Genomic DNA, 22,209 nt, shown 5'->3' with positions numbered 1-22,209 from the left:
CCTAGAAACCATTTACAAATGTGAATATCACTTAGCTTTGGATTTGAGTTTTGCATATATGTCTACAGTTTCTATGATATCCACAGTTGGGCTGAATCATCTCTTGCATCTCTGCTGGTCTTGGCATTGGAATTCAACTCACAATTTCAGGAGGAGGAAAGGGAGTTTCTCACATGATCTTAGCAATAATTACAGACTTGAGTAGTCTTAGAGTCAGACTGCATAGCCTAAGATGGTCGTGCAAGCTTTCACATATCTGAAGCACGAATTTTAGGTTACAGTGATTTTCTTGTATTAGGTCTTGATTTCTCTCCACTGATCATATAATAAATCAAACTAAATAGGTTTTTCTGCCTTTTTTTTTTTTTAGTTTTTCTGCCTTTTCTGCAGCTAGAATGAGACATGACAGATCCCACACTAAAAATTTAATTCAAGGCTAGTGGGTGCAACTGAGTGGTAGTAGTGGTATGATGTGGATCTGGGGAGCCTCATCAGTAAGCTCTGTTCTAAGATGTATGTAGAAGTTAGTTAGGATTTGAGTTTTCACCATGTGGCCTACTCAGAAATATCAAGGTTTAATTCCCTCCCTCTTAAGTAGTGGGAAGTAGTTTAATAACTCCAACCACTAATAAAGTAGGTATTATATTTGTGGAAGATGAAAAATCTCTTGTACAAATAACACAATAAGGGTCTTTGTGTTACTAGACATAATAATATTTGATTGAAAATACACTCACCAGAGCTCAGAGTCTCAAGATTTAAATTAGAAGAGACTACAAAGGACTTCTGACAGGATCCGAAGAATTACCTGGTGCTTTCGTACTAGTGTTGCACACAGGAAGCAAAAGTAGAGTTTTAGACTTCTATAATGAATTTCTCTTGTTTGTGGATTACAATAGGAAGGCTGAGTTTGTTTTTTGTTGTTGTTGTTGAATTGGGTTTTAGGTTTTAATGAAGCCAAATTAAACTGTAAATCATTGCATCTTTTTTCATTTCCAGTAATAGAAGTTTCTACAATATCAGGAAGAGAGGAAGAGATCAGGGACTCTAGACTGTCACTGAACTGTGAGATCTGGCTTCAATTTCCTACACTCCAACAGACACACCTTCGAAGTCCCTCAAAGGCCTAATTTACATTGGCTTATATTGAATATTCCTGAGGAGACAGGCCCAAGTCATGCTCTGCCTCAGGATCCCACCTGTAAAAGGAGTATGAACAATATCTACAATGAGCATTGTGAGAGATAAAGGAGAAGGTGAAGAACTCATACTGTAAGGTTGTGGTGAAGGCCATAAAAATGTTCGCATGATGGATGGCCTCTAAGCCATTCAAACAATGTTGAAGGCTTTCATGACATATCAAATAGATTCCATCTAGAGTGTGGCTCACTGTTTACATTGCACAGTGCCTGATTTTGGCAGCAGCTAGCTGCAACAGGAAATTGAGTGAATACACACAATGAAGTAAACTCTTTGAACAATATCAGCTGGAGGTGTGTTTTCATCCATTTATCATTGTCCTTTTGGGCTAAAGAGGAAAGCACGTTTTAAAATGTCCTTTTAAAAAATAATGATTTTTATTTTTTCGTTTGGGTAGCCAGCTCTTTCCCTAGACTGAAATGAAAGTTATTTAGTGTTTTTCATCTTTTTAATTGTGAGCGGAGAGGAACCAATGGAAGTTATCAGGAACTTCACCTTTATTTACATAATTGGTATGTGGAATGGGAAATTGGCTTATGCAAGGAAGGAGTCTGAGGCTCATTAGTGACAAGCATCTTCAGAAGAGAGAGTGCTCCCTGACATAGTGTTCAGTTGCAGGATGTGGGTGGTCTTAGGGGATACATTTCACATTAGCCAGCCAATTAATGAAAACACAAGTGAATTGAACTGAATTTAGTGCTTGCCTGTGTCTGTGAAGTTGCTTGCCTGGTGATTGCAGACAAAAGCCTGATGACTATACTCATACCGCAAGAGAAGATGGTGAATATAAACTCGGGGAAGTGTGGAAAGAAGTACTTCTATTTCATACAGTGTGACCACCATAGACTAAATATGTCCTTTGTAGTCTGAGTTGTGATAATATATATAATAATAATGGATAAAGAGGATAAAAAAATCTCCTTGTTCTTTTAGCCTTTAGGTCTATCAGCAGCCTGGGGAAAAGGGGGAATGCAGACATCTGAGGTAGCCAGCCTATTTCTGCACAGAAGTTTGATTGCATTCCCTCATATGTCTTGGTTCAAGTGGCTGATCCATCACTAGGGGAAGGGTAAACAGTATGTTGGTGGTGTTTTTGTACAAACAAGAAATTACCAAATTCCGTCCTCTTTCCCTAAAAGAATACAGGAAGAAGCAATGCCTCCGTGGGGGTTAGTCATAGGGCTCACATACTTTATAGTCCACTGAAAAGTTTATTCTCCTCTGACCTAAACCTCACATTGAAGGCACCTGCTTTTGCTATCACTCCCATCTCTGCAAATATAGTTCAACATAGGCCAAGGGGACCTCAGCAGTATCCTTGAGTTAAAAGATCAGAAGGTGGAGTTAAACAAGTGAAAAGCTAAAGTAGGACTAGCAGATATGCCTGGATGAGTTGATCAAAGTGTCTCCTCTTTTTCACCAGATGATCAGCGTTGTTGCAAGTTTTGTCACAATCTGAGTATAAGGTAGACCTTAGTATACAACCTCTGCTGAAAGGAGAGGGCAAGAAGAGAAAAGCCATCCTCAGCTTGGAAGAGTTCAACCTTATGAAACACCTTAGTAGACTGTAGCAGAAAAGAAACAAAAACACTCAAGTGGGGATTACTCTTTAAAGCCTGCAGGCTTGAGTTGAAAACCATCTTTTTTTCATATATTTTGAGAGAGTTCCCAGAAATGACCCAATCATAAATGATTCGGCAATATTCTCAAGCAGGAAAAGCACAGCTGCACTGAAGAAAGAGTTGCTGTTCCAACACAAGCTTTCTTCAGAGGTGCTGACCCAGCTTTAGATGAAATTTTGCTTGAAATTGAGGCACTTATATTTCTTTTCCTGACAGAGTATTTTCTCAAAAAGACATTAAAGTCCGTACTAAAGTATGAAAGAAAACTGGTTGAATTTGAGTAATTTCAGTCAGAGAAATATAGAAATTAAGAAAATGTCAACAAGATATTAAAGAAACATTTACCAGGTGTTGATGTTAGTGTGCTTTAAATTATTCATTCGGTTTTAGAAATTAAGATTCAGTCAGCTGCTCAGCCCTAATTCTGACTAATTTACACAGTTTCTGCAGGATTCAATCCTGCAAAGAACCTTCTTGCCTTTATCCTGTGCAGAACTTCAGCTGCAACTAAGAAAAATCAGAGAAAGAATGTTTTGTTTTTTTTTTTTTCAAACAAGACCAGAGCCATTTTTTTTTTTTTTAAATTTTGGTGCTAGTTTACTGAACTGACCACTTTTCCAAAAGTCCTGAGCTTCTGACAACCAGAAAAGTCTGCGGGCTGCATAACGCTTCAGAGAACCAGCATACATTGCCTTTGCCCAGATTTGGGTATAGAAGAATATTGGGTGAGGAGGTGTGTATTAATGATCCAGCTTTAGGAATATGTAGCCAGGATTTTAATCCAATCACATGTAATTTACTAGGGATCACAGACCAAGTATCTGATAAAGCTTAAACAGGAGTTTCTAGTTTCAAATTCACTGGAACAGGATTAGCATTTGAACCATGGTTTTATTTTGTCCTTCTCAGCTCTGCTGTAAATAAAGGAGGAGCACAAACTCTTCATGAAACACTAGTTAAACACCTATCTGACTGTGCATTTTCTACTTCAAGCTTATTTTGTTAAGGTTTCACAAGAACTCCCACTGTCACCTTCCAAAGATAAGATTATTCTAGCTCTGACCATTATTACAAGATTATCTCACAAATTGGTAGAGAGGCAATGTGATGGAAATTCTTGAAAAACTATCTGCAAAAAGTTGCATCTACTGTTTTTAATTGACATGTTAAGCCTCTGCTGCTGTTGACTTACTCAAGGCTAGGTGTCCAGATAGAAGTGTGATTTAAAATATGAAGTAGACATGGGGTAGGCAGTGCAAGGAGAAAGTACTCAGCTTCAGTGTGCAGAAGAAAATGAGTAGTAACACAGGAAGAGCAATGTGATAGAAAACTAATGAATATCAGTTGTAGTTTCTAAAATGTCTGTCCAGAAAGTCTACAACAGTTACATATTAACTACTGCATGGAAATGGTTGTCATGCTGTATGGATAAACTCTGCAGTTCTGAATGTCTGTAGCTGCAAAACTCCTTGAACCCGACTTGTTTACTGCGCTTCTACTATAAACAACATATATTCTAAGTCTGACATCTAAATTCAACCTTTCAGACAGAAAAGGAACAAAAGAGTATCCAGGATGCTGAAATACCACAAACCAAAGCATCATCAAAGGCAATTTTTTTCAAGATAATGAACCTCTGAAACTCATTGCCAACAAATACTGTTGAATTTGGGAGCAGTGGACAAAGGTGCAAAAGAATATCCATATATCTCAATAGGGATGTAAAAAGTAAAGTGAACTGATAGGCTGCATATGGAGCCCCCAAGAAATTCATCTGCTTGTGGAACATTAAGGAAGCAACAAGATGTCTTGTATAGTATTCCACATCTTTCCCCAGAAACCAGGAAAGTTTGAACAGCTCACGCAGTGAGGTGTTTGTTGTACAATAGCGATGATTTAGTCCTGAGAAAAACTAAAATCTGCCTGCCTGCCTTCCTTCCTTTTCTCTCTCTTTTTTTTTTTTTTTTTTTTTGTCTTTCTTTTTCATTCTGCTTGTAATTTATGAAGCTTTTCTACCATTTCTGTTAACAGTTCTTGCCAATCCTATTTTGGATGCTTTCCAGTTTCCCCACAGTTTTTCATTCTTTTTGCCTTCGTGAAAAGCTCCCATCAAGTCTTTAAATTCCCTCTATTAATTTTAAATAAGAACAAACTAACTCTTAGTCTTTTCCCCATGATTCATATCCATGGGCTCTTATATGATTTCCCACAGCTCTCATTTTCAAGGACAGCCATCCTTACAAGGACATGGGCATGTGGAAAAGCCTTATGCAAAATGCACTGTGATTTTTTTCTCCTTCTTAATATCTGTAGAACAATCTTAGCCTAAATCACCGTTCCCTGGGTAAGGGAAAACAACATCATCTTGGTTTCCAGCATTTGTAAAAGCATTGAAAAGAGAAGGGGCTTTGTTTCTACTGGTTTTGAGTCTTATTATCCTACTTTATAGGTACTTTCCTGATTACTCTAGTGCAATATTTGCTAGTTGGGTTCTCCAATATTTGTTCTTCTGTCAGACTTTCCTACCTCCGAAATCCAGAGGAACAATGCACTTACATGTTCCTTCTCTGAATTCAAGTGTTTCAGCAGAAATGATGGGTTGTTTCCAAAGTTATGCCACTTGAATATATACTATTCATTTTATTATTCTTTGGGAAAGAGTTTTCAAGCTAGGAAGGGAGCTGTAAGCAGCTGCAACACTGGCCTAATCTGTCGTCTTCTGTGAATTTTGTAAGAAGTTATAATATGTCCAGGAAATGATCCCATGAACTTCAATTCAAATCTTGCAAATCATGTGTCCTGAATATTGTCAGCTTACATCAAGGAGGTGTATTTGTCTCCATGGACTGCACTTGGGATCGTTACTTCCAAAATTATGAGGAATGTTGATGGATAAGTTTAAAGGATGAAGAAAAAGAGCCAAGATTTTACTAAATCTTTAGAAAAACTTGTGAGTATTATTGTCACTAGGCAAAAAATATCTAGGGAAATATCTGTACAAATTATCTATTATGAAAGCCATCAGAGACTTGAATTCCAGGTTCAGCGGTATTTCTCAACCAAATTAGATATAACAGCTGAGAGCATTGTGGTAAGTATTGTAATAAAATTCAGAGCTGAAAATAGCAGTCACAGACTGGTTAAATGAGAGACAAAGCGAAGGAGAATTTAATATGTGGGAAACTAAGGCACAGAGATGACTCATTCAAGGCCAGGCTGGACATGGTCTTGGGCAACCTGGTCTAGTGGGAGGTGTCCCTGTCTATGGCAGGGGGGTCGGAACTCGATGATCTTCAAGGTCCCTTCCAACATAAACTATTCCATGATTCTATGATTTGCCTCGAGTGCCATCTAAATAGTGTTAGTGTAGCCACATACCCCTACAACGTGATGTCTAATACAACAGCAGTGTGTATGTCTGGTAGTAAATACAGGATTTTCTTCACACTAGAGTGAGTTCATTCCCAGTTTTGCCATTGTTTTCAGTATTATCTTGAGCAATATACCATAATTTTATGCAAGTTTACTCTCTACAGTGTGGTGGTTTAGCACCTTTGTTTGTCTTGCAGAGTTAAAAACATTTAAAATTTTGAGTATACAGGAGTTTATATGAGATTTTTTTGGATAGATGGGATTTGGCCCATTTCAGTTTCAAAGTCTTAGACAGGTTTTGTTGGGGAAGGTAAGTAGCATTAGATTCACGATCCTTTGTCTTTATATTGCTTTGTCCAGTTAAGAGCTTACTGCAGGGCCATGATATGTATGCAAAGTTTATGCCAAATAAAAAGACAGACTGTTGAGAAAGTCTTAACAGATCCTTTTCTTGAATGACCCTTAACTCACAGTATCACAGTATCACAGTATGCTAGGGATTGGAAGGGACCTCAAAAGATCATCTAGTCCAATCCCCCTGTCGGAGCAGGGACACCTAGATGAGGTTGCACAGGAAGGCGTCCAGGCGAGTTTTGAATGTCTCCAGAGAAGGAGACTCCACAACCTCCCTGGGCAGCCTGTTCCAGTGCTCTGTCACCCTCACTGAGAAGAAGTTTCTTCTCAAATTTAGGTGGAACCTCTTGTGTTCCAGCTTGAATCCATTACCCCTTGTCCTATCATTGGTTGCTACTGAGAAGAGCCTGGCTCCATCCTCATGACATTCCCCCTTTATATATTTATAAACTCAGACTGAAGGCGATGAATAGCCTTACCAGAAAAGAGCCCAAAGAAAGAGAACAGCTAATGATACTCTTGGCACATCACAGGCAGAGCGAACATTAATGCAGCTTAATGAAATCCCAGACAGAAAGCCAAATGTCTTGTGCCTGACATGCATGGAAAGTATGGTTGGTCTCTTGCTGATTTATGTGCATGTGTGATCCAGATGAAGCTACAGGATTTCAATTGAGATAATGTACATAATTAAAAAGGAAAAAAAAAAAAAAAACAAAAACCAAAAAACAAATTTACCAACGCAGTGGCAGGTTGATAGAGTCTATTTGGAGAAGTAAATGAATAAGAAAAAATAATTCTATTGCATTTTTGTGCTGAGCTGTATAAACAGTTCAGCAATGAAATCACTAATCGGACAAGAGCTGGCTGACCTAGGAAAGGAGCAGTCTTGTGTCTCACCTGGATGGGAAGTTTTAAAATATCTGCTCAAAGGAATGTTTAAAATGGATTGAGAGCAGCCCTGAGGAGAAGGACCTGGGTGTGCTGATTGATGAGAAGCTCAACATGAGCCAGCAGTGTGCAATCGCAGCCCAGAAGGCCAACAGTATCTTGGGCTGCATCAAAAGAAGTGTGGCCAGCAGGTCAAAGGAGGTGATTCTGCCCCTCTGCTCCACTCTGGTGAGACCCCACCTGGAGTACTGCATCCATCTCTGGAGTCCCCAACATAGGAAAGACTTGGACCTGTTGTGATGGATCCAGAGGAGGGCCACAAGGATGATCAGAGGGGTGGAGCACCACTCCTATGAAGACAGGCTGAGAGATTTGGGGTTATTCAGCCTGGAGAAGAGAAGGCTCTGGGGAGATCTTATTGTGGCCTTCCAGTAGCTAAATGGGGCCTACAGGAGAGCTGGGGAAGGACTTTTTACTCAGGCATGTAGTGATCAGACGAGTGGGAATGGCTTCAAACTGGAAGAGGGTAGATTTGGATTAGATATTAGGAAGAAGTTTTTCACTTTGAGGGTGCCCAGAGAGGTTGTTGAGGCCCCATCCCTGGAGGTGTTCAAGGCCAGGCTGGAGGTGGCCTTGAGCAACCTGGTCTAGTGGGAGGTGTCCCTGCCCATGGCAGGGGGGTTGGAACTTGATGATCATCAAGGTCCCTTCCAACCTCAACCATTCTATGATTCTATGATTCTATGATACAAAACATACAGAAGAACATTTTGGGTTTCAATTAAGCTCGTGGCTTATATAGAAACAGTTCCTATTACAGATTAGCAATATAGTTTGCTTATTTGGAAGCTACTTTATAATGGTACAGGTTTTAAATTAAAATTATTTTTCAGCAAATGGAGCTGCAATTTATTTTTGTGTGCATGTATGTTAGTATTTAGGTGAAATTTTTATTCCTTGAGCCTCTTTAATCAGCAGACAGAATTGTCTTTGTACAGTTTTGCCTTAGTATCTAAGTGCCACCTGTCTGCTTCCAGGGTTGTGATGACACTTGTGTTGAAAATATGAGGCCTTGAAATAACTTACCTGTGGTCTGATTTTACCAATCTCCATCACGCTGACTGCCTTTCTGGAGGCTGGTTCGTTTTTCTTTGCCTTGAGAAACCGGTGCTGTACATGCGAAATGTCTCCAGAACAAAGACTGTAGAGCAATTTGTGGAAAGAATTGGGCTCAGAGAGGAACATCTGATTTATAGTTCATTCCCTTGCCCTGGGAATTCAGTGAGTTCTTCCATCCATTTTATGGTCAGGTATATGTGTTTCTACCCTTTCTCTGACTGTATACAAATACCAAATCTAGCAGTCAGAATCACAGACCACCTGGGCACCAGGATCAGGTCTCTCCTGAATGAGCAAGGGATATGATCAGGTCCACTTCAATGTGGTGGAAGAACATAATGTGGAGGGATCACCTGGCAAATGTGGATGTGACAAACCCACCTTGAACATCACGCTAGAAATTGAACCTGCAGCCTGTAGAATGAAAGACCCTCAGCTGCAGCAGCTACAGCTGAGGAATCAGGTCTCTTGTATCTAACTTAACACCAAAGATTGATCATAGAAGGAATATGAAAGACCTCCTGACTAGTATTGTACACAAAAAGAAAAAAAAAACCTGTAGGACCTTGAAACCCTTTTTGTGTGTTTACTTTTGTGATCCAGAATGGGGTTTAGAAACCTTAAATACCTAGATAACTTGCTTGGCTTTCAGAAACACTAACCAGCAGTCGTGGCTTCTTCCAATGGGAGTTTGAGGTCCTTCAATCTGAATCCTCAGGCTTTTTATTTTACAGTGGGATCTTAGGGACTACCTCTTATATCTGACAAATTAGATTTATTTTCAGATTTTTTATTAGACTGTCACAAAATGTTTTACATATTTAATTCACAGTAATTTACCCTCTGAGTATAGTGCAACTGGCCATAATGCTGAAGGTAAAAGTTTGGTAAATGTATGACCTCAATCCATCACCTTCTTGAACACAGCAGGCATTTCAATGGTACATTAGGAAAGCATTTAGTTTCCAATCCATACCATTGATCAGAGGACTTGAAAGTGTTACAGCCCCACCTGGTAAATCTTTAATTTCCAGTTTGACTTAAAATCTGTGATTTTAGGTCAGGACATTTCTGATTCAGTTGCTGTTTTGTTGATGAGATGATGCCAGATAAGCTATGCAGCACTGATGGAATAACAGGTGGGTCCTAATATTATATATGTGCTTGAAGTGTCTGTAAAGTGCATATATTCACATTTTTTATATCTGTTTCAGTTCTTACATATCTGGATCTGTAAACATTTTTGATGTTCTGGCTGTCAAAACATGCTGTAAGCAGTGGTGAGAAAAGTGGAAGGGAATCTTCCCATTGGTAGCCAGAGGGAAAGACTAATTGAAATGAAATCCTGGAAGCGTTCTCTTTCTTCCATATGCACCACACATTTACACAAAGAAGTTGTGGTGGTTATAATGGGAAAAAACTACCTGCCTGATGGCTGGAATGAATTAACTTAAAACATACTCTTTCCATTTTCCTTAAAAAAAAAATAATAAAAAAAAAAATCCTAATTTCTGCCAGAACAGTTTGAAACTTCCTGGAAGGTCAGCATGTCAGTCTGAAATTGCCATCTTGTGATGCTGAAAGAGCTATTTAGTGTTTGGGGTTTTTAAAAAGCACTTCAATTCCTTATTTGCCATATTTAGGACTGGATTAATTTTTATCCTTCAGTCCTTTCACATTACACAGCAATGCAGAGTGACATTGACACTGCAGGCAGTTATAAAACATTTGCCTGAATGGTGTAAATTGACATTTATACAAATGGACATTTATACAAATGCCCATTGCACATGAAAGTGAAATCTTGTCTCTTTTGAGCTCATTAGGAGATTTATTGTTCTCTAAATGGGCTGGAATCTGTCTTCCAAAATTTGATTTTGGTGTTGGATCCTTCTTTGCTCCAGTTCTTCAGTGCTAAAAGCCAGATAATTTTGTGACAGGATTGTTTCTTTCTCTCTTTCACTCAGTACAACAGCACAGGGGCAGTGAAGGAAAACCCAAAACACTAAGAGCTCTGCCATAGTACATGTCAGTGGATATTTATTAGACACAGTCACTTTCTGTCCCAAAGTCACCCCTCCTAATAGTACTTGGCGGGAACTGAACTTTGGCTCTTATTTCTCCAGCTTGTTATGAATTTCTCCCATATGTTAACACAGACATGTGTGCATCAACTCGAACTACTGTGTACCGAAGTCCAGAAAAACAGAGAAAGGCAACCCTCTCAGTGTCTGTTTTGGAGGGGATTTTTATAAAGAAGAAATGATACTTCCAGCTGAAGTTTGCAACATTTACCAGTATTTGATTAGCTGCAGGGGAGACCTATAATTAGCTCTTATTTAAGAATTCATATGGCTCCAACAGATGGTAAAGGAAAAAAAGCAATTAGATCAACAGGGCTATTTGCACAAGGTTTTCTGGTCTCCTTTGGTTATATTTTGCAGTATGGTGCTTAGGTTCTAGCAAGATGGCATACTGTTCATTCAAGGAATGCCCACGTGACTTAATTTTCTCTATAAAAATAGCAAAATTAGCATGGCCTGCAAGTGTTTAAGATTTTTGGCAATAGTAGAAATCAGATGACAAGGAAACTTAGAAATTAGAAAATCCATACCTATTTTGTAGGTACTCCATACAAGAACCAACTTTCCTTGTGAGGCTATTGGCAATTTCAGGCAGGCAGGGCAGCCCAAAGTGTGTGTCTGGATGGGTGAGGGAGGTGGTAGTCATCCGCTAGACAGATTTGGGTTATGTTTATAATGGTACCGACCAGGACAATGTGTGCTGTAGATATTACTCAGATTACAAGTAGGTGGGCTACAGCTAGTCCAGACTGAGATTTTAAAGGTGATACTATCTATAACCATTTATTATCACCCTCCCTGTTCACCTATGCTAATAGACTATGTATTTGCTTCCAGTTTGCTTCAGGGCAAGGAGATCTAGCTCAGTTTAAACTGCCGTCTGCTGTGATTTACCAACAGTTGACTTTCCACTGAAGCAGATTAGGAAAGATCACATGAACTGCTGACACAACGTGTCTGCGTGGGTAGTGACATAAGGTGTGTGGGTAGGAAGATTTCAGAACGCTCACAGCTCTTTCTCAAGTGAGTGCGTTGCAGTGCCCTTCATCTGTCTGTGCACGAGTGACCTGGGAGGATGAACCCTTCTACATTTAAAGGTATCATATGTCTCTCAGATTTTCTTATGCAGGAACACAAGTATAGAGACTATGGTATGCTTCTCGTGGCTCTGATTTAATCTGAAACACAAATGTTTAGTGTGTACTGTTATTCATAAAGAAATATTTACAGTAAAGCTCTGTTTTCAACTGCAGCTTCTTGATTTCCCCGCATTATTGAAGAGCATCTTCATTAAAACAAAACTTAGCAGAACCCTGCTTCTCCATTTATCTGGACAGCAGCATGATAGTACTGCTTTCCTCAAACAGCAAGAGAGATTCAAGAAGTTGCCAGCAATTGAGTAATTATCTTGTTTCCCGTGCTATAGTGATAAAGGCATTAAAGAGGCTAGATCTGAAGTTAGATCTGTTTTCCATATGGATTTTTTCCTGACTGTATAATCACTCCCTGTTCATTTTAGACCTCTCACACAATGCTCACTAAACCGTAGAGAGATAATTCTGGAGAAAGAAGGATGTAAACCTGAAGTCATCTTTCTAAAAGGCTATATTCCCTGGAGCTGTAATTTTATATTTAGAATTAAAAATATGACTTTCTTTGTTCTCTGCCTTGCAGGGGCAATAGGAAGCAATGTAATCTCTCCAGCAGTAGTGTCGGGACTGAGCCGTCACATTTCCTCCTTCCTTATTTTGAAAAAGTAGTAATTAATCTTGCTTCTCTGGGCTACTGAATAGACGACAGAGTCAGAGTAAATCCTCTCTCTGCTTTTTCTTTGTAAAACTGAGAAGTTGAAGTATACTAAAAGCAGAGGTAATGGAGGGGTATAAGTATGATGTTTTCCCTTGTAATTATCAGTGAAGCTTCACAAGTTTAAAAGAAAAGTTGTATAGGAGAAAATTTGCTGTGAAGGAGGTTTTAATGTGTTTCCTCTGGAGAATGCAGTGTTTCATGTTTCATTTAGGTTTCATGCTCCTTATTGTGTAGGGAAATATAACATTACTTGAAGTTATTCTTAGCAAGGTAGTCAATTTTAAAATAAACCAAGGAACTAATTCCAAGGCTTTCTTCATGCTGCTGGTACCTGTTGGAAGCGGAGTTAGAAAGCAATACGAACTGATGTAATGATGATCATGCTCACTGTGCATGGTCTCTGTAGCACTATGTCGTGATTTAGGCCAAATTGGCTACTGGGGACCTGGAGGACCCCAGACAGGACCGACAGATGCTCCCCTCTACCCCTCTTCAAAGAGAGAGACAGAAGAGGGAAAAAGAGACTTGTGAGTTTAGAAGGAACTCAACTACTTTAATGAAATATTAATAATAAAATAAAAAGAAATAATGAAAAATATATACAAAACCGTATCAAGCTCCCAAGATGACAATCACGACACCGGCTGGCACTGGGGCAATCCCAGGCTGGACTCAGTGATGGACGGGAACTGGACTCTGGATCTGGATCCAGAATCGGGATCACAGGCAGACAGAGTCCTCCTCAGACGTTGGCCATTGAAGGAAGAACCACTGACCCTTTGGTCCCTCAGCTTTTATACTGAGCATGAGGCAGATGGGATGGAATACCCTGTTGGTCAGTTTTGGGTCACCTGTCCTGTCTGCTCCTCCCTGCAGGTGGGACCCCACTATGCTTTTGCGCTTCTGACCCTCCAACGTGGGAAATAACAAAGTTGGTTGGCCTTGGGGGTTATAGCAATAAGTGTAAGCAGGAGCCTCTCTGCATACCATGCCTGGGCATCAGCTGTAAACGATTGGTCTTATCACTCTGAGAGAGTGAACACTGTCTGCACAATATGCAGTTAATTTCACTAGTTAGAGAGGCCCAGCTAAGAAGCGAAGTTACTGAACAAAATTGGTTCTATTTTACCTCAAACCAGGACACACTACAACTGAGAACCTCTTCCAACTGTTGTTTTTTCTTCAGAAACTATCTAAAATGTACTGGCTTTTACTCATGGCGTTGAAGGTACCCTCCTATCATAGGAACATTACCTCATGCAAGAATTCTGGGTTAGGGGCTGCACATTTAAGCATTTACATGTTTTAAAGCCCTGAAAAAAAATAAATACAAACAAAATCCCAACATTTCTCAAAGGTCAGATTATACTAATACTCTTGGGCAAATCTAGGTCTCAGACCAGGATCCCTACTGTCCTTGAAAAGGTTTGGTGGTTAATGTTTATTCCAGTTTTCTTTGGCAGATATAGACATCAGGAGGAAGCACAATCAAAGTTATGGAAAGAATCTAACTGAGAGATTGGAGCATGTTAATCACTTACACACCAAACAGATTGTAGAGGGCATAAAAATGGGCCAATCCTATTGTATTGCAAATAGCAAGGGTTCATATCACTTAGGTGGCTCTGGGGAAATCATTCATCATCAAGTCTCAGCTACACCAAGACAATGCCATTTCAAAGTCTCTCCTTAACAGAAATCAGAGGTTGAGATATGTGCGTGTCATTGTCAGTTGATTCTGCCAAGGTGAGTTCATTGTTTGTTTGCTCCATGGAAATGTTATTGACATAGAACAAATATGAAACTGCTCAAACCATTTTTATAGAGGTTAAAAAAAGTGAGTAAAGGATGGTTCAAATAAGAAGAAGATTTAAAGGGGAAAAGGGAGATAATTTAGGGGTGGTGAAAACAGAAAGACGCTACAAGAGTTGAAAAAGAAGAAAGTGGAATATCTGGAGAGGATAATTGGGATAATTGGCAAGTGGAATTTGGGAGAAGACTGCTAATCTACCTGGTGTACGCATTAGGATTTTAGAAAGGTCAGGGGAACAGTTCTGACCTGCAGAATATTGTCATCATTTTTGGTTACTTTTCCCCAGAAATGTCTTCCTCTCCTCATGTGAACAGAAGTGGTGTGAGGGTGCTGCTGGGAAAAATAACACAAATGAGAACACTTGAAAATCAGGAAAACTTAGGTCCCTGTCACAGCTTTGCCCCAGCTGAGGGTTGTTGCCAGTCTGGCCAGGCAATACTTTCAGTTCATATACCAGTGGGTCCTCCAAGTAGAAGGGCAAGCTATTCTGGCTTATCATACCCCGCCAAAACACAAATCAAGGAGCACATTAGTCAACTAAAGTGGATTTCATTGTCAGCTTTATTAACTTATATGTACTACCTATGGTTAAGCTATGGTTAAACTATGGTAAAGCTATGGTTAAGTGAGTTTGAGCAGAAGTCACATGTCTCTGTAGGGGACTATGGTTTCTGGTGATGTCCTTCAGGTTCCAGTGCTCTTTCTTGAAGATGTTAGATCAGATTTTCTTATCCATTGCTTACTTCTTTCTACTTTCCTATCCCAACCCTCATTATACATTCCGAGGCATTATGCAAAACTATGCTATAGGATAGCAAAACTATGCTATGTTATGCTATGCTATGCTATGCTATGCTATCTTATCCCATCCCATCCCATCCCATCCCATCCCATCCCATCCCATCCCATCCCATCTCATTCTTTGAGGGGCTTTTGCACATCTGCCACAGACACCTATCACCAACACCCCAATGCCTTCCTCCTGGCAGTGGTTGTCAGAACAAAACAGTTTATATTCTCACTAAATTAAGCTGAAAATAATTACAAAAAATGTGTAGATGTCATTTGTCCATCAGTTCCTTCTTTGTTAGATTATCTGGACAGATGTTTTCAGGGGCCTCCAGGATCTAAATAGCAGTGACTCTCTCTGATTCTTTAAAGGCATGAATAATTTCTGTACGAGGTGCTGTAATAAGATTTAGAAATCTCCATCTATAGAAACTTCCAGATGGGAAGATTAGGTAGACTAGGATGTATCTGGAGGAGCTTGGTAAATTGAATATGGAGACAGTGGGAAAGCAGGACATGATGTAGTGACTGGTGTGTACAGGCAGCCTATGTTGTGTGTATGAAACTGTGCAAAACTGCAAAGAACCTTTTTTCCCTTCCTTTTTTAAAAATGTCATTACTTAATTGTAAAGCCGGTGGTCTGGCTATAGGTGGTGGTGGCATGGCAATATATTTCCTGTGGAAAGAATAGAAAGGGAGAGATGCATCAACAGGCTTTTCTCATTCTTTTAAACTAATGGTTGTGGAGCACAACTGTCCGGTTCATGCTTGTGATGATTCTTGCAGTCCTGAGAACTCTTTCACTTTCCAGATAATTTGAAGACCTATTCAACCCAAAGAAGATAAGCAGTAAATGGAATAGCCTGTTAGGAAAAGAAGACAGGAAAATAGGATTCCTTCTAGCTTAAGGGACACTGTAAGTGTCAAAAATAAATCTCTTAGACTGGAAATTTACTGAGTAGAAGCTCATTATCACAAAATTAGACTTTCCTTGTTGAGTTCACCAAAGCTCAAGCCTTTGAAACTGTGGAATAAAGAGCTAAATGCAAGTCAATACAGTCTTAGTTCCCACTCTCACCAGGGATTGAGAGCTCCACACAGTTTCCACACACTGTGTCTGTCTTCCTTGGACTCCACGTGACTGCTGAGCAGTGCAGGCATAGCTCAGAGCTGGTTACGTATCTGAGATTATGCTAAAACGAGATTTGGGCAAGCTTATACTTTCAACCTTCTCTCTCACAACATCCTGTGCTTGTGTGAACACGGGGGTACCTCTATGTCTCCTGCGAACAACCTTTTCTGAACAATGTCAGCCGTGGCACATGCTGACCTTATTGCACTGTCTGTTAGTGGACAAGTCGTGGGTTTAGAGAGATGTGAGTGTCAGAAGATATCCCAGAAACAAGGGGAAGTTTGTAAAAGTGTCCTGGTTTTGGCTGTGATAAATTTAATTTTCTTCCCAGTTGCTGGTATAGTGCTGCGTTTTGGATTTAAGATGAGAATAATGTTGATAACACACTGATAACTAAAGCAAGACTTTCGGTGTTGCTGAGCAGTGGTTACACTAAGTCAAGGACTTTTCAGCTTCTTACACTGCCCTGCCAGCGAGGAGGCTGGGGGTGCACAAGGAGCTGTGTCAGGACAGCTGACCCAAACTGGCCAAAGGGATATTCCCTACCATATGACATCATGAGACAATAACACTTGGGGGGAGTTGGCCAGAGGGGTGGCGGCCACTGCTCAGGGACTGGCTGGGCATCGGTGGGTGGGTGGTGGCAATCGCATTGTGCATCACTTGTTTTGTATATTCTTTTATTACTATTACTATTACTATTACTATTACTATTACTATTACTATTTTATTGCTATTACTATTATTACTATTATTGTTTTTTTTCCCCTTCCTTTTCTGTCCTATTAAACTGTCTTTATCTCAACCCACAAGTTTTTACCTTTTTTTTTCCGATTCTCTCCCCCATCCCACTGGGAGGGAGTGAGCAAACGGCTGTGTGGTGTTTAGCCGCCCACCGGGTTAAATCACAACAAAAAGTTCCTGGGATGACGATGTTTTCATGGAGTAAACTAAGGAAGCGTATTTTCGGTGCAGGTACCGCTTCTTGTTAGTGAAAGAAGCTTGAGAACAGTCATACAGCCTCATCCCTGTCTGTGCCATAAAGCACAGAACACATCAGTGAGTGCTACTGCCTGAAGTGCAGTGTCTATGGAGATGTTTTGAGGGGCAGGATGCCTGCATTGCTGTCAGCGTTACTGAGGTATCTTCATGCTGCCAAACGTTCCTCTGGGGAAGCTCCTGCCACAGCCTTATGTCATACTGTAAGAGAGAAAGAAGCCGTCTGTGGCCATTGAAATAGGCAGGGATGGTTTGTGTTTAGGAGATGTTCAGGCACTCATCTGCCGTAGTTATCTGCCAGATCTTTTCAAAGGTAGATCTCTGTGCTTAAAACTGAGCAATTTTTGGCCCCGTAGTATCATATGCAGTCACAGTGATTTGAGACAACCCTGAGCATTGTAGCACGGCTTTGACTTTGACCTTTCCAACAAGAGAAATGACTCTTTATGCCGCCTTGCAAACCTAGCTCCTAAAGCAATTACACACTAGGAGTGGTTTGTGCAGGAGTGTGTTTGAAAAGAAAATGACATTAAACTTTCCATCCTAGAAGAGTACCAGTATATCAATATCCAAATCAAATAACGTAAAGCTGCCTTTGTCTGCCAGCTAGGAATAAGAATGCATTATACCTCTAATATGATTTTTGCAGTGTCTCTAATATGATGGGGTTTAAATTAAAATAAATATGACTGCATGCTTTTGAAGAGCTAATCAGGCTGAAACATTCTAGCCTAACTGGTGTAGCACAAGGAAATAAATGTGTAGTTATTGAGGCTGCCTGGACTTATGCATAACTATCGTGCAGGGTATGTGATGGGAAGACGACAGCAGGGTGGAACACTTGGGCTGTTCCTGGGTGTGCTTGGTGGAAGTCAGTAATAGGAAAATGATTTGAATGCAGTCTGGATGACAACCCTATGGTCATGCTAATTAATAAGCTTGTCTCATTGGCCTTATTGGTATTTAATTAACTCTTCCCCCTGCCCCTCATGTGATTTTTTTCTTTTTTTTTCTTTTTTTTTTTCTTTTTTTTTTTTTTTTGAGAAGGTGATTTTTTGTCTGCGCTATTCCTGTTCCAGCAGACCGGCGCCACAAAAACTAATCATTATAATGACAAAGCTCCATTCACTTGTCTACCAAGGCCTTTAGTACCTTTTTGTTATTTTTTTTTTAAAGTACTTTTTCTTCTTTTCCTTTTTTTTTTCCGCTAAACAAACTTTACCTCAGGAAATCTTTAGTCCTCTGTCAGTCTCAACTCACTAACTTCTGACTGCAAATTATGTATGATTCTTGCACTGGAAAGCAAAGCAGTAGCTTTAGCACAGCAGAACAGACCTGTCCTGATTTCAAACTCTTGAAAACCCAGCAGTTCCTAAGACTTTCTGACCCAGATATTTATCCTACCACAGCTCATGGACTCAAAACAATTCTGCAAAGGCCCAAATTCCTGGAAGTACCTTCTGAAAAGCTATTATTCTTTGTAAGAAAGCATGTGCCTCTTGGCTTCTTGATGATGATCACAGATCTACCTCTCTTTGAAGGACTGATGCTGGTACACCTTTTTAAGCACATCTTGTCAGGAGAGTTCCAAAATACCATTTGCTAAATATTTTTCAAAAGCTCAGATTCCTACAGCACTGAATGCTGGAAAGGAACAAAACTGGTTCTGAGTAAATTTTGCAAGAAGTTGTTGCTCAGAGGCTGTGGAATTAGAATTATCAGGGGATTCTGATTAATAGCCAAGACACAACTTGGAAGTACCTAACTCTGGTGCCCAGTTGTTAATTAAATAGTCACACCATCATCACAAACTCCTCTAGAAGGAATTAATTATAAATGTTGTTGCCTTCAACGTGGCTTTGTACAGATAAACAAGTCACACTGTTCTCCTCTTAGTGAAAGAAGAATTACTCAATAAGCAGTGGACTTCAAGCAAGAATTTGCCTCAATCTAAATCATGCACTTTTTTTTTATTCGATTAATGATGACTTAAATTCCATAGTCTCCATTGTAACCAAAACACGATATATACACTGGAGGCACCAGTTAGGAAGGACAAATCCCACCTGAGTTTATGTGAAGTTCATTTGTGCTAATGTGATACATCAGCACACAGATGAAGCAATTGACTGTCTGAATTCAGCGTGGAGAAGCTTAGGGTTTTGGTTCTTGACTTCCTCAGATTAGTCCCAATTGTATGGGCCAACTTGGCAGCTCTCACATAGGTCAAGGGCCTTAATGATTACACAGGACTTTTGGCAACTTGAAAAAATGGCTACTTTTTTCTTTTTCTGTATTTTAACTTAAGATGCCTCTGCATTTCCAGGCTCTACACTCGAGATCTGGTATTGGCTATTGTTCCCCCTCCCAGGTATTAACTTCTGGGAGCACCAGAGATGAAAACTCCCTCTTCTGAAAGATGCCCATTGCAGATAAAAGACGAAATTTCACATGTGAACACCCAGAGTCCTCATGGTGCTGGGTAGCAAACCTCCCTAGAAGACATGTGATGCTTTAGCTGTCATTAGAAATAAACTTAACAGGTAATTGCTGTCAGAGGGTCAGCTATTCTCATTTTGAAATCCAGCCTGCTACAGTTTAACATTTATTTTCTTTAAATGCCATGTTTGGGAACCTGCAACCCACAATAACAATCTCCTCCTTTACCATTAATTACTGAGAATGTAAGTGTTTAATTACAAGTACTAATACAACTGGCCTAGATAATCCTGAAGCGAAAATGTAAGGGAAAAAATTATCTTCCTGCAGAAATCACACCAGAAGTCTGTCTGTGTTTTGTGCAGGTGATTCCAGCCTCTGCTCAGCCTGTGTTCATGAAAACAACGTTTACAGCAGAATATTTCAGATTTTGTACAGAAACGAAGAGATCATTCTTAACGAGTCCATGAACTTCAGAGTGCATCTGCTTCTGGATGGTGAAAGGGTGAGTTGTCTTGGGATGCACATAAAAACCAGGAGGGCTGGGATTCCTCTTACCTAACTTCAGGCGTACATTGCACTGATATCTCAATTTGAGAAGTTGTCATGGGGTCCCTATGCTGTCACAGGTCTCATCAATGTAGCTGATGGAGGTAAAGGCATGATTTGTCTGACCAAGTACCAGCATCTGCACTAGAAGGAGACTGACGATCCTGTACCCATCATTATCTAGCTGACAGGGGTGGCTGGGATGATTTGTTTATTTGTGAATGCCAACACTATGAGCATCTGCATTAGATCAGATAGACCCTATGCCTGTGCCTGTTATGAAGAGTAGTCCACACCTTGGCTTTCCAGCGGAGTAAGATGTTGACGTATACTGCTAAATCAGTGTGTCAGAAACTCAAGTGTATCAACCATGATTTGTCATTGATGCACTGGACCACTCATTCTACATATCTATGGAGATCTACCTCACCTGAGAAAACCAGGGATCTTCTGCATCTTGTTATGAGCAGCTTCTACTCTTACCATCGTTACGGCTGTCTTCTCTTCCTCCTCCTCTCTCCTTGTGGCTGGTTTTTGCTACAGTCCCTCTCCATCACTCCTGATTGCAGGAGCGCATGACAGAACTGCTGGAGCTTCGCCTCCCTATAGTCCATGTATGACCCCTTTGCTTTCTGTTGGTAAAGAGGCATATGACATCAGCTCTTTTTGCAAAATCAACGTGCCAACAAAGCGAGTTATACAGCCAGTGTGAATCAAATGCTGTGTGTTGAACTTGGGCCCAGAGATTCTCACCTGTCCTTCCTTGTATAACTTTGTATTTGAGCATGAAGAGATTCTAAATTTCTGTTTTGCATGATTTCAACCCACATATACATGGTTTACATACAGATCTAAATTAAAAAAGCTGGAGAATCTAATTTAAGCTTATTTCACAAGCTTCCCTTTCCATCCCACTTTTTTCTTGGTGTTTTGGTTTGGTTTGTTTTTTTTTTTAACATAGTGCCATCAATTTATTCCTCCCAAGAATTGTTGTTTTGTGCTTATATGAAAAATCACTAAATGTAAGTTTATCAATATGCATTAGGAAAATGTTCCAACATGCCTAATTGAATATTAATCTTATCCTTCCTCAGCGGAACATCTCTGATTAAAAGTCCCTCCCCTCAAATTATAGCAGTTTCTGCTGTGTTGAGCAGGGATGATTTCTGATGATTTCTGCATTAATATTCAGGAAAGTTGTGCACCTCACAAAATTAAAAAAAAAAAAAAAATCCCACAAGATTCCTCACAGCGTTCTGACTCGGGATGTGCTGTGTACATCACCCTTGTCTTTTCATAGGAGGTCCCTTGGGAAAAGGACAGCTGCCCAATTCTGTACTTACAGAATGGGTTTGCACAGAGAAAACTCCATTCTCTCTGTGTGATGAAGTTGCTTTGGGTTTTCAGGTGTGTAGAACAAGAGGATAAAGAGTCTGTTGGTCTCAGATGAGTTGCTGAAGAAACTCTAAAGAATTAAATGCAAACAATAAAGGTCTGTAAAACGTTTTGCGCGTTGAGCAGGTTAGCACAATTCAGTTCTGCTTAATGCTCCCTGGCCTCTTTTTTTGGCTTTGATGTCTTTCCCTCCACAACTTTACAAATTTGATATAAATATGGGAGAGACCAAAGCGTGCCACTCCACTAGCCACCATGCTCAGAAGAAACCTACTGTATCCACAACTATTGTTCAGAGAAGGTTTTGCATCTCTGTCACGTAATCTCAGATGTTGGATGTGATCCTTGCAATGTGGCATGGGCAAAACACCTAGAGATTTGTAAAGTGTTTTAAATGTTATCTCTGTTCATAACTTTTTACCTTATTTAACATACAGCAGATGCAAATCGTTTTTGTACCAATTGTGTGCTATGGTGAGTTTTTCTGGTTGAGGGTGAAGGATCTGTCCACTACTTCTTCTGTAAATGGAAGTTATGATAAACAGGCAAAGAAGTTAGACTGGGTAATGGAAGTGCTGAGTTTGTGTGCTCCACGTACTTTCTGCTGTCAGAGCTGGAATTATCAAATATTATACCAGGTGA

General features: G+C 40.0%; 1 protein-coding gene across 1 annotated transcript in view; it reads left to right on the top strand.

Moving 5' to 3' along the window:
* FAM135B (family with sequence similarity 135 member B) overlaps positions 1-22,209 on the top strand; it is a gene marked incomplete at both ends in the record, with an annotated part of 140,068 nt that overhangs the window by 45,850 nt on the left and 72,009 nt on the right. Inside the window, one exon of the mRNA XM_082479798.1 lies at positions 19,989-20,128. Within this exon, the coding sequence (XP_082335924.1) occupies positions 19,989-20,128 (140 nt within the window). The remainder of the gene's footprint in view (positions 1-19,988; positions 20,129-22,209) is intronic.

Source organism: Vanellus vanellus (genome assembly GCF_965231255.1).
Source record: "Vanellus vanellus genome assembly, chromosome: 2".
NCBI classification, from domain to species: domain Eukaryota; kingdom Metazoa; phylum Chordata; class Aves; order Charadriiformes; family Charadriidae; genus Vanellus; species Vanellus vanellus.
This window is presented reverse-complemented; position numbering and strand designations above follow the sequence as displayed.